The sequence below is a fragment of the Thermobia domestica genome, chromosome 2 (genome assembly GCF_964235325.1).
Source record: "Thermobia domestica chromosome 2, izTheDome1.hap1.1, whole genome shotgun sequence".
Lineage (NCBI taxonomy): Eukaryota > Metazoa > Arthropoda > Insecta > Zygentoma > Lepismatidae > Thermobia > Thermobia domestica.
This window is the reverse complement of record NC_137455.1, coordinates 14,121,689-14,134,050: the sequence shown is the minus strand read 5'-3', so window position 1 is coordinate 14,134,050 and position 12,362 is coordinate 14,121,689. Positions and strand designations below refer to the sequence as shown.

Here is a 12,362-nt window from a genome sequence, read left to right as displayed (position 1 = left end):
ACTACAACGGCTGGCGATTTCTTACAATACATTAAATCTTTCAAAGCTACCCGAAGGTAAAGGTCAGGTATGTTAAATTTTGTGAATGTACTGGGAAGCGTGTAAAAGGGTTTGTCTCAGATTCACGCCTCCATACTGATGTGAACTTCAGCGACATTTTCGAACTTTAAAAAAATTGCATTTTAAGGTGGACTGCCATTCCTCAAAATGCCAAGCTTGTACTGGCCATTTCGTAAGTCGTGCGCCGCATGTTAGTCATGAGAGTACCGACATCTGTTGAGGAAATACTGTACTACATATTGTAATGGTCGTTTAATTTATCTTCAACGACAATACACAGATACCATCTGTTAAATTGTGTATATGTACTTTGATGGTCTCTGTATAATGTTATATCTGTGTTTAGTTTATGAATTTCCTTAGGAGCCTTACTAAAAGTAACCATTCTACAAAATTTACCATTTTTCTTTTCCTTGTTTTTCATAAGTGAAAAGAGAGAATGAAATGCAACTTATCACAATCATAATGTTATTCTACAACAGAAAATATGAACCTGAAGAATTTTCAGTGTTGCCAGAATAACATTTCCCCCAAAATCTAAGTTAAGGCAGAGACTAGAGGAACGAATTCAACTGCATTTGATTACGTATCATGTTGTCTTGGAATCCTGTGAACTACTTTTTAAATAATGGTTGTATTTAGTTTGTAATAAACAAAATAGTTTTAACACACAGTTATTAAAGTTAAATAATAATGTTATTTAAAAAGTAGTTCACAGGACACCAAAACAACATGATACGTAATCAAATGCGGTTAAGTTCGTTCCTCTAGTCGCAACCTTAACTTAGATTTTTGAGGGAAATGCTATTCTGACAACACTAATTTCTGTGGATGACAATACTGAAAATTCTTAAGGTTCATATTTTCTGTTGTAGAATAACATTATCTATGATTGTGGTAAATTAAATTTCATTATCTCCTTTCACTTATGAAAAACAAGCAACAGAAAATGGTAAATTTTGTATTGTTTTTAGTATGTCAGGCTCTTAAGAACAAATTTTCGTTTTGTACTTGCTACTCATTGCTATTAATGAACTTAACGTTTCTTTCCTTTTCTTTTGTAGGAGAAGGCAGCTAGAAAATGGAGAATATTCAGCAGATCCCTCGTAAGTCTTTGATATTTTCAGTGTTCCTAAGTAAAGTAAACAATAGGGCTGTAATCTTATTAGGACAAGCTTTCCATTAAGTATACTGTAAAACAAGGCTTAATCATAATATTTGAAAATAAGAATACAGAGAGTATTTAGGTAGAAAGAAGTGAGCTTTTTGTAGATACAAATAGAATTTTGAGTATTCAAGACGAAATGACATTATATTCGAAGCTCTGTATCTGACCTAAGCAAACCGGTAATGGAATCACTATTGCCATATACTGTACGTGACTGTCTCTCCCCTCGATTTGTCGGGATTTTACATCATAAGAATCATCTGGGAAGGTTGAAAATTTGAAACACTGAAAGTATATGAATGCATATTACATCATATCTAAAAAAGTTATTATTAATTCACATGTTTTTATCTTTCTTGTCAATTTTAGGTACTAACACTCAAATTCATGTATGCAAAAAAGTGCATTTGTTTAAATTAAATATTAATAAGAATAAATTCAGATATTCTAATAATTAGAATGAATGTTTGTCGGTTAACGTGAACTTGCGATAAACTGTGCGTGCCCTCTAATAGGAAACAATATAGTGCATTTCTGTTTTAATTCAGATGGTAAAATCGCGTCGTTAAAACTTGTTCGCTGTACAGTGTACAGAAATAATTTCCGATCTAATTTTAAATTGCATAAATTGATTGAATGATTTAGCAATATTTTACAGTTTAATAATGTACGAGGACGGGTTTCTTTTTCAAACTTAAGCCACCAGAAGAGATAACGAAACGCGAATTAGCCAGATCTGTTCATTAGAGATCACACATACCCCATACCAAAAGACACTGAAATCGTATCGAGTTAAATCGCAGCGCCCGCCAAATGTGAACTACGTGATGTAATTTCAGTGAATTCTGCAGGTGGAAAGACTCGAGTTCATTTGGTAGAGCTGTGGATCAAACCAGGACCTTGGAAACAGAGTTCAGCACTCTGCCGTTGAATAACCGTGTCCCCTCTCCCTGAAAGAAAAAGATATAAAAGGAGGAAGGTGAGGACAAAAAATAGGGAAGAAGAAGCGAATTATCCTCATAAGCACAAAGAGTATAGAAATAAATTAACGTAACAGTAACACTTACGTAGATAGGGGCATAATTTGGAGAGGGCAGGGGGCAGTTGTCCCCTCCTGATTTCGAGAAACATGCTTTTTAATAAATTGTATACTAATATACTAATAATAATAAAAAAGGGAAATTCCTGTGTTCTGTGGACAGTTTTGCACCCAACTCCTACGTGACAAAATATGAAATGACGCTATTGGACGTACATTACAAAACACTTCGCTGTGTTGTCAAATTGGCTTCCACTGAAGAACTGAGCACGTACACGTATATAAGTGAGGGCGCAACAGTTCGCAGTAGTGGCGAGCGCTCACTTTTTTTTTTTTTTTTTTTTTGTGTGTGTGTGTGTGTTTTAATAAGAAACTGTTTTACATGTACCCATACCTCTAAGTGAGTACGTATATACACCGTTTGAAAGCTAACCATTCTACAACTTTTATTTGAAGTGTTTAGATTATCGTAAGCAAAAAAGTTAAAATTATAACAAGAAAGAAAAAAAAGCCTGCACATTTTATGTTTAAGCCAATATATGTTAAAATACATGTGTGCTAGACCAAGCAAAAAATGCAAGACACACATTTTTCAGATTGTAATTCAAGGAAAATACTGAAAAAAATATTTTATAGTTAGGGTTAATAATAATGGAGATACGAGGAATAATGGAAAAGCTTGCAAATTGAACATTAACAGGGTAGAGGGGAAAGCACCGGGGGGAGGGTTGGGGACTTGTGGAAAAATATGCTTCTAGTTGGGTCCTACCAATTGGCGAAAGTTCAGCTTGTCATTAAATTTTCCCGATAACCAAGAATTTTCTTCCTTCATGTTCTGGCCTAGTAGAGGGTGTGTGCAACCACCAACGAACAAATTTGTCTTATTCGCGTTACCTCATCTTGTGTGGTTCTCTTCGAGTGACTTAACGGAGATTAAAAAAAAAAAAAAAAAAAGTATAACACACAAATAATTCATTTTCTGTTCAGGCAATTGAAAAATATTTCTAGACAGCAGTCAATTTTAAAACGTGGTGTTTAAAAGAAGTCGTACACTTACATTTAAAACAAATAAGATAAACTTTAAAAAAAAAAAAATGCTCATTACGCATAATACATTAATACAATGACAATAGTAAGTACCATCAGTACAGCATATTTATCCCCAGAAAGGAAGCACTAGTTAGGGCTATAATAATGCCGAAATAAAGAAGGAAATGCTATTGTTGCAGAAAATTATTCGTGTGAATTAAGTACAAAGCGTGGTCAGTAAGTTGTTACCATGCTTTTTAATTCAGGACTGCAAGGAATCTTAACTGATCAGAGGAAAGTTGTGCATCTTTCAGATTTTTTTTTCTTAAATAACGGAAGTTATGTGTTGTGTTAAATTTTCATTGTGTATTGACAGAACTATGTAGATGTGGACTTCTGATATTATTCCGTTAATTACATATCTGTGGAGCCAAATGTAGTCAACTTTGATCACTTTCACTGTGCTCTGTTAAAAAAAAAAATCCTGCCTACAAGCTCTTATAGTCTTATCCATTCAAAGCAGGTAGCTTAAAAAACAATGGTTTAAAGTAAAAACTTCCGAAAGCTTGCAGACTTCTATTTTTTTTTTAAATTGTTCATGAATAAGATATTTATCAATATTGAGGAGTGTGAAAAGTTCTAAGTTTTTCCTAAGTATTTAAAAGAATAATTGTTATGTATACTATTCTCGAAGTCGTATACAATACGAGGGAGGACCCTAAAGAAACCGGGGTCATTCCATACGAATTCACCAGATGCATGTTGCTTCATAGTCACAGATTTGGCTGATTTTTTTTGTATTGAAAGGTAGTGTTGTCTAAGTAACAGAAATGCAATATGAGAACTTTTTAATAGATACTGCGGAAAATACAGGGTGTTCAAAAAGTGACGAATTTCTCCAAATTGGCCGTTTCTGAAAAACACCCTACGACAGAAAAAGAGCCATATCTCAACAACTATTTGACCAGTTGTAATGATTTTGGTCTTGTTTGAAAATGGAAGGTCTGTACAAACCGAAGATGTCATTTTTGCATGCGTAACTCCAAAAATCTCAGAAAAATCTTGTGAACTAGACAAAAAATACTAACCAAAATAACACCCGAAATGACAATTTTTAAAATGGTGAATCCTAGGTGATAAAACAAAATAATTTGGTACATCACCTTACCAATATATACACAATAACATAAATAAAAATTAAAAAGGTATTATTTCTGACAATGAAATTATCACAATTTTATTGTACCCTTACCTGGTTGCTGTCTGACGCTTTAGAAGAGTCCATATTTCTGCAAACACAACACATATGTCACAAATTGAACAGTTCTAGCACACCAGAAGATATGTGGAAGTACGTCACTACTGTGTAAGAATTAACACTCACATAGTAGAAGGCAAAATGCTCCAATTATACATCGTTATGAACAAGGATATAACATAATAATCACAGTATGTCCAAAAAAGACAATGGTATGAAGGTACAGCATGTAGAAACTCCCACCGAGAAATACTTACAAATACTACTTCTGGAAGAGGGAAACGATATTGGCAGTATCTTCTGCACTGATGTAATATGTTCGTCCTGTTGATATGATGGGAACATTGATGATCTTCAAGACATGGCCTGTGAGGATCCAGCATGTGTCAGGAGTTGAGGGCCAGGTGTAAGAACATAGATGGACCATTAGGATGCATGAACTGTACTTTTACATCACCATTTTCTTGTGAAACATCAATGATCTTTCCCAACCACCATTTTCCACAATAAACACAAGCTACGTACTGCTCTACTTGTAACTCAGTAACTTGTGACTGTACATGCTCCCTTTTACCCAAGTGTACATTGTGTGAATGAAGAGAACCAGAAACTGTGCACTTGAATTGTTAGTGAATTGGGTATGGGGATGAAACTATGATAGTGCCTGATACCACGAATTGGCTGTGTATTAGTGTACCTTTTCTCCAGAGCAATGGAAGAAGCAGATATTTCTGATGATGAAACATACAATATTTTGATGCCAGTGATATTCTTGTCTGCATAATTGAAGAGATCTTCAGGAGTTAATATCATATTATCTCTTGGGTGTTTAAGACTGTTGTGAGTAGCCATTCGTTTCACAGTGGCACCGATACCATCACATGTCGTTTTTCCATGGCTTGTGCCAAAGAAATGCCACTCCGCCATTGTGCCATGATCTTCCAGATGGTAGCACAAATTTGTGAGGTTTTTGTAATTTTTATACTGTGCTGCTGAGCCGTCACTGAAATACAAAATATGGGCCACTTCCGGAACAACTTTTCTAATATGAGCAACAATGTGTTTCTGAAATGACCAAAATGTATTTGTGTCATGCTGCAAGCAGTCACTTATTACGCACATACAGAGGTGACAGACAGACCCAGAAGCATCTCTGTAATAGACCAGAAACGGATGAACCGTAGCTTGACAAGTACTCCAATGAAAACTCTGAATGGAATCCTGAATTACAACGGAATAATTTTCAGAGAAATCAGCAATAATGATAACTGTTTCTTGTGTTATGTTTTCCCTTGATATTTGCAAAAAAGTGCTCTGACATTTAGAAATGAAGTGATGAGCTGTAAGTTTTGAAAGATTGGTAATCAGTTTGTCAATAAAGTCATCCCATGGCTGTTCTATGCATGCAATAGTTGATCTGTCCGTTTCTTCCCACTGGTAGTACTTTATAGTATCTACAAGGTTAAACATTTCGGATTGCAGCAGTTCCGACTTGACAAACTCTTCTGATGGACAGTTTTTGCAGCGATGAATCATGCATTCTTCATTCTCTAATGTACAAACCAATTTTTGGACCATACCCTTATAATCTTGTATGTGTATGGCTTGTAGCATCAGCTTGACATTTTGATGATATTTACATACACAAACAGAATGTATTCCACGGCTTACAGTGGTCACACACTCCTTGGGACGTAACTGGCTAAATTTAGAAAATCCAATTTTTTCTGTTGGATGCTTTTCCTTAAAATATGTAAAGATTTCCTTCAAGTTGAACAATAACAGCCTCTTCTGTTTCAATTCCCTCCCATTCTCAGTCGGCACAGACACACAATCCTTTTTACCAGCACAAACTCGACTTATATCATCATGTAGATAAAATTCTTGAACACATTTTATAGTATCATTGCTTACACTTGCACCTTTTCTTTTGCCAGGTTTGGATAGAATACCTTCTGTGTTTCTGATCGTACGTGCTTGTCTAACCATGTATTCAGTTGTTTCAAAATATTCCATAGTCTGTGGTATAGTCCATGAGTTAGGAACTAGAGTCAGTATTTGCACCTTATCCGGGATGGTAGATACAACAAATTTTCTCTTGAGCCCCTCCATCAATGTGTCACAGTCTGAACATGTGGTAGTGCACGGCGTTGGAACACTGTGTAACTCATGAGGAGGAACATGTAACAGATCTGCGGTTTGAACACATTTTGTACTTAAATCTAACAGTTTCTTTTTCATGTATGGTGTACGCCTTTTTCTGGATAGTTTCTTAACTTTGAGAGGTGAACACCCAACAGCAGTGAGGGAGGTGTTCAGTCCCTCCAAAGACGTACTTGGTTCAGAAAACTCTATGTCTTCAGACTGTGAAGCACATGTATCTTGTTGCTCCGTTTTACCTGCAGTAAAAATATTTTGGTAGCATGTAATGCACACTTTCTGTCCTGGTGCAATGTTCAGATTTGTAAGATTGACTTCACACAACATTTTCAGTGTTGTAGTTTTAAGAGATTTCTTTCGTGGTTTATGAGAATGCAAATTCAGAGGGTCACAGCATCTTCTTTGGTTATGTTCATATCTTGTGAGATATTCTATCTTGTGACGCTCACAAATATGTAGTGAAGCAAAGTCACCTGTTTCATTCTGGACAAGTCTTGCTCTTAATTTAAGAAGTTCTTGTTTTTCTGCACTTAAACTAGACACAGAGTACAATGGCTGTATCTCCACATGCTCACCACTACAAAGGAAACAAGTCTCCATTTTTACCCACTCAGACAATGTCAACACTCACTATACTGTACAAGTTTGGAGTTGTTTCTCATGTAGCTAAGTAGTTTTGTTAATTACCCACAGATGGCAGAACTGAACAATGTACATTCTTCACATATTCAATAGATGGCTCTGATTCATCCAAACCTGGGAAAAGAAAAGAAGCAAGTGTATGCCAAGATATTATAAGATGTATATATTTTATATATTTTATATATCCATTATATATTTTAAGGAGAAACATTCACTAGAACATTATTGGATTTTCTAACTTTTGCCAGTTACGTTTCAAAGATTGTGTGGCCCTACATATAATCACAATGTCACGTTGATGCTGCAAACAATTCACATAAAGATTATAAGGATATGCTCCAAAAATTAATTAAAGGGAAACGAAAGAGTACATGTTTTTGCGAAAATACAGACTCTTCTAAAGCGTCAGACAGCAACCAGGTAAGGGTACAATAAAATTGTGATAATTTCATTGTCAGAAATAATACCTTTTTAATTTTTATTTATGTTATTGTGTATGTGTTGATAAGGTGATGTACCAAATTATTTTGTTTTATCTCCTGGGATTCACCGTTTAAAAAATTGTCACTTCGGGTGTTATTTTGGATAGTGTTTTTTGTATATTTCGCAAGATTTTTCTGAGATTTTTGGAGTTACGCATGTAAAAATGACATTTTCGGTTTGTACAGACTTTCCACTTTCAAACAAGACCAAAATCATTACAATTGGTCAAATAGTTGTTGAGATATGGCTCTTTTTCTGTCGTAGGGTGTTTTTCAGAAACGGCCAATTTGGAGAAATTCGTCACTTTTTGAACACCCTGTATTTTCCGCAGTATCTATTAAAAAACTCTCATATTGCATTTCTATTACCTAGACCACGCTACCTTTCAGTACAAAAAAAAATCAGCCAAATCTGTGACTATGAAGCAACAAATGTTCCTTCAATCTGGTGAATTCATATGGAATGACCCACCGGCCTTTCGTTCTAAAAAAAAAAAAATAATTTATTACATTTTCTACAAAATTTTTTCAGTCTCCGTCAAAGTACTCTCCATTAAATGCGATTCATTTCTTCCATCTTCTTTCTCACTGTTTGAAGCACCTCTGGAACTTTATCTCCAATGCGCTCTGCGAAGTTGTTTTTTCGGCCTTTACATCACCAAAACATTTTCCCTTTAGATTTTGTTTAATTCTCGGAAAATGTCATCATGTTGGTCAAAAAGTTTGGATCACTTTCAATCTGATTTTTCAAATCCTGGCTCAAATTCAGACGAACGATTTGATCATGTGTGAGCAGGCGAGAAACAAACTTAGCGGCAACATGTCTCATTTGCAAAACCTCACGCTGGCACAAGCTCCAACTCACTCCTGCCCGTTTTGAAATATCATCGATCATGAAACGACGATCCTCGCTGATTTGTTCGATGTTTTCGTCGTTTCGAAATGATGAAGAGTACCCTGAACGAGCATGATCTTCAACACTCATCTCACCACACTTAAAGCGCCCAAACCACTCAAAAAATTGTGTGCGGTTCATAGTATCCTTCTTGAAAGCCTGTTGAAGCATTTGGTAAGTTTTCGTTTCCGATTTTCCAAGTAGGAAGCAAACACAGTCCTTGTTCCTTTTGAATCTGCCATAACGATTTCGCAGGCGGCGAACGAGAACAGTTGAGAAAAACAATAATATGATCAAACGTTAACCTTCTACGCAGACACCGCTTGGCCAACTGATCTGGGAAGGTCTTTACTGGACCCATCTAGCAGGAGAACTCTCTACTACGCCTAGGAACGGCAGTGCTCTGTCAATCCGGTTTCTTTTGGGTCCCCCCCCCCCTCGTATCTCATGGTCATGTATTTATATTTCATCTGGTAAGGATTTGATGTATTTAGTAGAACAAAATCTAGAATTTCTAGTGTCAGAGATTTTAATACTTATAAAGTCTTTCTATATCAAGTGTGCCCTTGCTGGCGCTACTGTCGATATGTGATTCCCCGTACCTTCCTCGAAAGAGGAGGAACAAGTTGTTGCGGCTGAGATTTTTCAATTGTTGGATGCGGAAGCGTTGCCACAATGAACTATTTCACAGACGTCGCTGTGCTCTGTCGTGTTAGCCATTCTAAGTAGCCTTGATCTTCACTCGTCAAGACCAAACGACTGAATGACGAATTGACAACACGACTAAGGTTTTCACTTCTTTTCCCTAAGCAAAGGGAGGATTTTCTCCGCAAAAGGGTTTGCGGGGGTGGAGCCGAAGTATATTTCGCATATTTTCCGAGGGCTTACCTGAGATAGGCTCTAGTATAGTATAGTATAGAGTAAAACATGAAAACTCATAATGTGGCAAAAGCACGAAATGTAAACTATTTTTATTAGGTGCAGTGATAACTTGTTCTGGTTGGCAGAATAGAAGCTCCTTCGAAGTTTTGTAAATCTTCTAAAATTTTGACCATAAATTTTCAACGAGTGTTTTCGGAAAAGCTTGGAAAAGATAGACGCTCTTTTGTGGATTGTCACTTTTCACTTTTGAAATATTCAGACAAAATTTCCATACTTATTCAAAGAATATGCATAATTGTGAGATTAGATTCACGAAATTTTGTCTGTTTAGTAGTTTATGTATATTTCTTATATTATTTTGAAATATTTTTTTTATTTTTTATTTTTATAGTTTCTATTCTGCAGTTTGCGATCAAAGCAAAATTTCTAAATATTGTTTTCTCTTAATAATGTGTAGTATTGATAAAACACTCCAAAGTTCCGTACAAGATCTTTACTCATACATTACGCACCTCCACATTATTGTAAGGTGAATGTACTTTCCCAATAATTGTAGTTACTTGTGGTTCCAATATTTGATCTATGTAGTTTGTGAGTCTACTGTAGACAGTAAAACGAAAGTAACTTATTTCTTTCTAAATTTTTCTTTCTTTCTATCTTCAGTTAACAATTCCTTATTTTAAAGTTAGGTTAGTAAAATTTCTGTTCACCAATATTCCCCTGATTCAAAATTTTTGATGACGCTAATAAGAACTTCTAAGCAGTTCTCAAATGGTCGTCTTATGGAGAAAAAAAAGTACAATTTCAGATGAGTAAAATAAAACAAGATTCCGTGCTTCTGTGTATTTACTAGTGCTGTCGAAATCGGTTTTTGAAAAAACCGAAAACCGGTTTTTGAAAAAAGTGAAATTTCATAAAACCGAAATGTCGGTTTTGAAAACCGCTTTTGCGGTTTCGGTTTTGAAAACCGCATTTGCGGTTTCGGTTTTGAAAACCGCATTTGCGGTTTCGGTTTTGAAAACCGCTTTTGCGGTTTCGGTTTTGAAAACCGCTTTTGCGGTTTCGGTTTCGAAAACCGCATTTGCGGTTTCGGTTTTGAAAACCGCATTTGCGGTTTTCGGTTTTCAGAAAATCGGTTTTCTGAAAAACCGAAAACCGCAAATGTCACAAAAATTCTACAGCACTAATATCAAGTAACGACGAGAAAACAGCAAAGAATCTTTCCCCACACCGGCTCTCAGTTGCCAGATGGAGGGAAATTTCCCTCGGCGGCTTAGGGAAAAATGATCAAAATTTGTAGAAGGAAAAGAAGGTATTTTTTCTTAAAATGTCCTAAAGTGTAGGGAAATTCTATACTTTTACAATTGGCAGAATAAAAAAAATAAGCTGCAATTTCTCAAAGAGGCACGGCTATCGTTATTGGGAAGTAAAAAGATACAGAATAAAATATGATCGGTGTTTCCGTCTAGTATAAACTATTGCAGGTGTCTGGGACTTGCGATAAGAAGCCAGTCGACACATGCAAAACCACAACATTCACATTTATCGGAGTGGCAACAAATCAACAATAAAATTGTGTATTGCGATAGAGATTTTCTTTCTTTCTTTTCTCTTTCTTTATATTAAGAAAGGGAGGTGGTGCCTTTTTGTTAACAAAAGAAAGAGTGGCAGTACTATTTTTAAAAATATGGGGAGAGAGTAATAATAATATAAAAGATGTCAGTTTAAGTGGATGATATTTCAAATTGAATTTCATGAGTTGCATGTGTAGTGATCTTAAATAGGGATATACCTTATTTCTATTGAGTGTTGGCTTATTACCCTATTTTAGCGGGTACCACCCGATTTTCAGGTTATATATTCGTCCCCCGCTTAAACATATCTTAATCACGAAAAACCACCCGCTTTTTGGGATTGGAGAAAAATCTAAGAAAACTTAGTTGATAAAGTGTTGGTATGATATATTCCCCGTAAACCACTACACCTTTGACAATCTCAATCGCGATTGAGTTAAATTTGGACTCGCGCTCAGGCTCAAGCTCTGGGCTGTCTGAGCAGTGCGCGTGTGCAGAATCATTTGCTAATAAGAGATCTGCTCTAATGCACAATGGTTTTCTTTGTATAGTTCATGTGTTTTCTATGTAATGTATTGGAGGTTCTATACGAATGAATATTCGTTTGTAGATGTTGTAACAAACATACTTGAATTATTCATACCTTCACAAGCTACAAGAATGCCGAACGACAATTTCAAGTATAACTTTAAAGACTCTTATAGAAGCGAATTTACGTTTCTTAGCCAGGGCAGAACTCAGTTTGAAGCAAAATGAACAATCTGGAAAACTGTTTCGTTTGAAAAGTAGGATGCAGGGAAGCAAATTGGACCTCCCCTGAATTTTATATATTTTGTAAACTAGATCACGAGGAATACGAATCTGAAGGCGTTTTGACATTCCGACCTCCGGAACTCGAGATATTAAAACTTAAAGTTTAATATAGACGCTATATGAAAAAAACACAATATTCTCTATACGAAACATATTATGTCCTGAGAGATATATAAAGGTAACCAAGAAAGTTCTGTCGCTTTTTGTGGAATTCTGTGTAAAATTGACCCTCATACCGTGAGTTTAATGCGAATGGAGATAAGGCGAAGGTCAGTTGTTGGTGTGGGTATATCCGACATTCTACCTGGTTGTGGAAGTTCAGTTACAACGTAAACGTATGTAAGGACGGAGTGAATATGG

At 35.7% G+C, this 12,362-nt stretch overlaps 1 protein-coding gene across 41 annotated transcripts in view; it reads left to right on the top strand.

Annotated features, from left to right (window-relative positions):
• LOC145670271 (uncharacterized) overlaps window positions 1-12,362 on the top strand; it is a 312,108-nt gene that overhangs the window by 272,487 nt on the left and 27,259 nt on the right. For all 41 annotated transcript variants that reach the window (XM_081738899.1, XM_081738856.1, XM_081738969.1 and 38 more), the window contains one exon: window positions 1,125-1,166. In XM_081738899.1, the coding sequence (XP_081595025.1) occupies window positions 1,125-1,166 (42 nt within the window). The remainder of the gene's footprint in view (window positions 1-1,124; window positions 1,167-12,362) is intronic.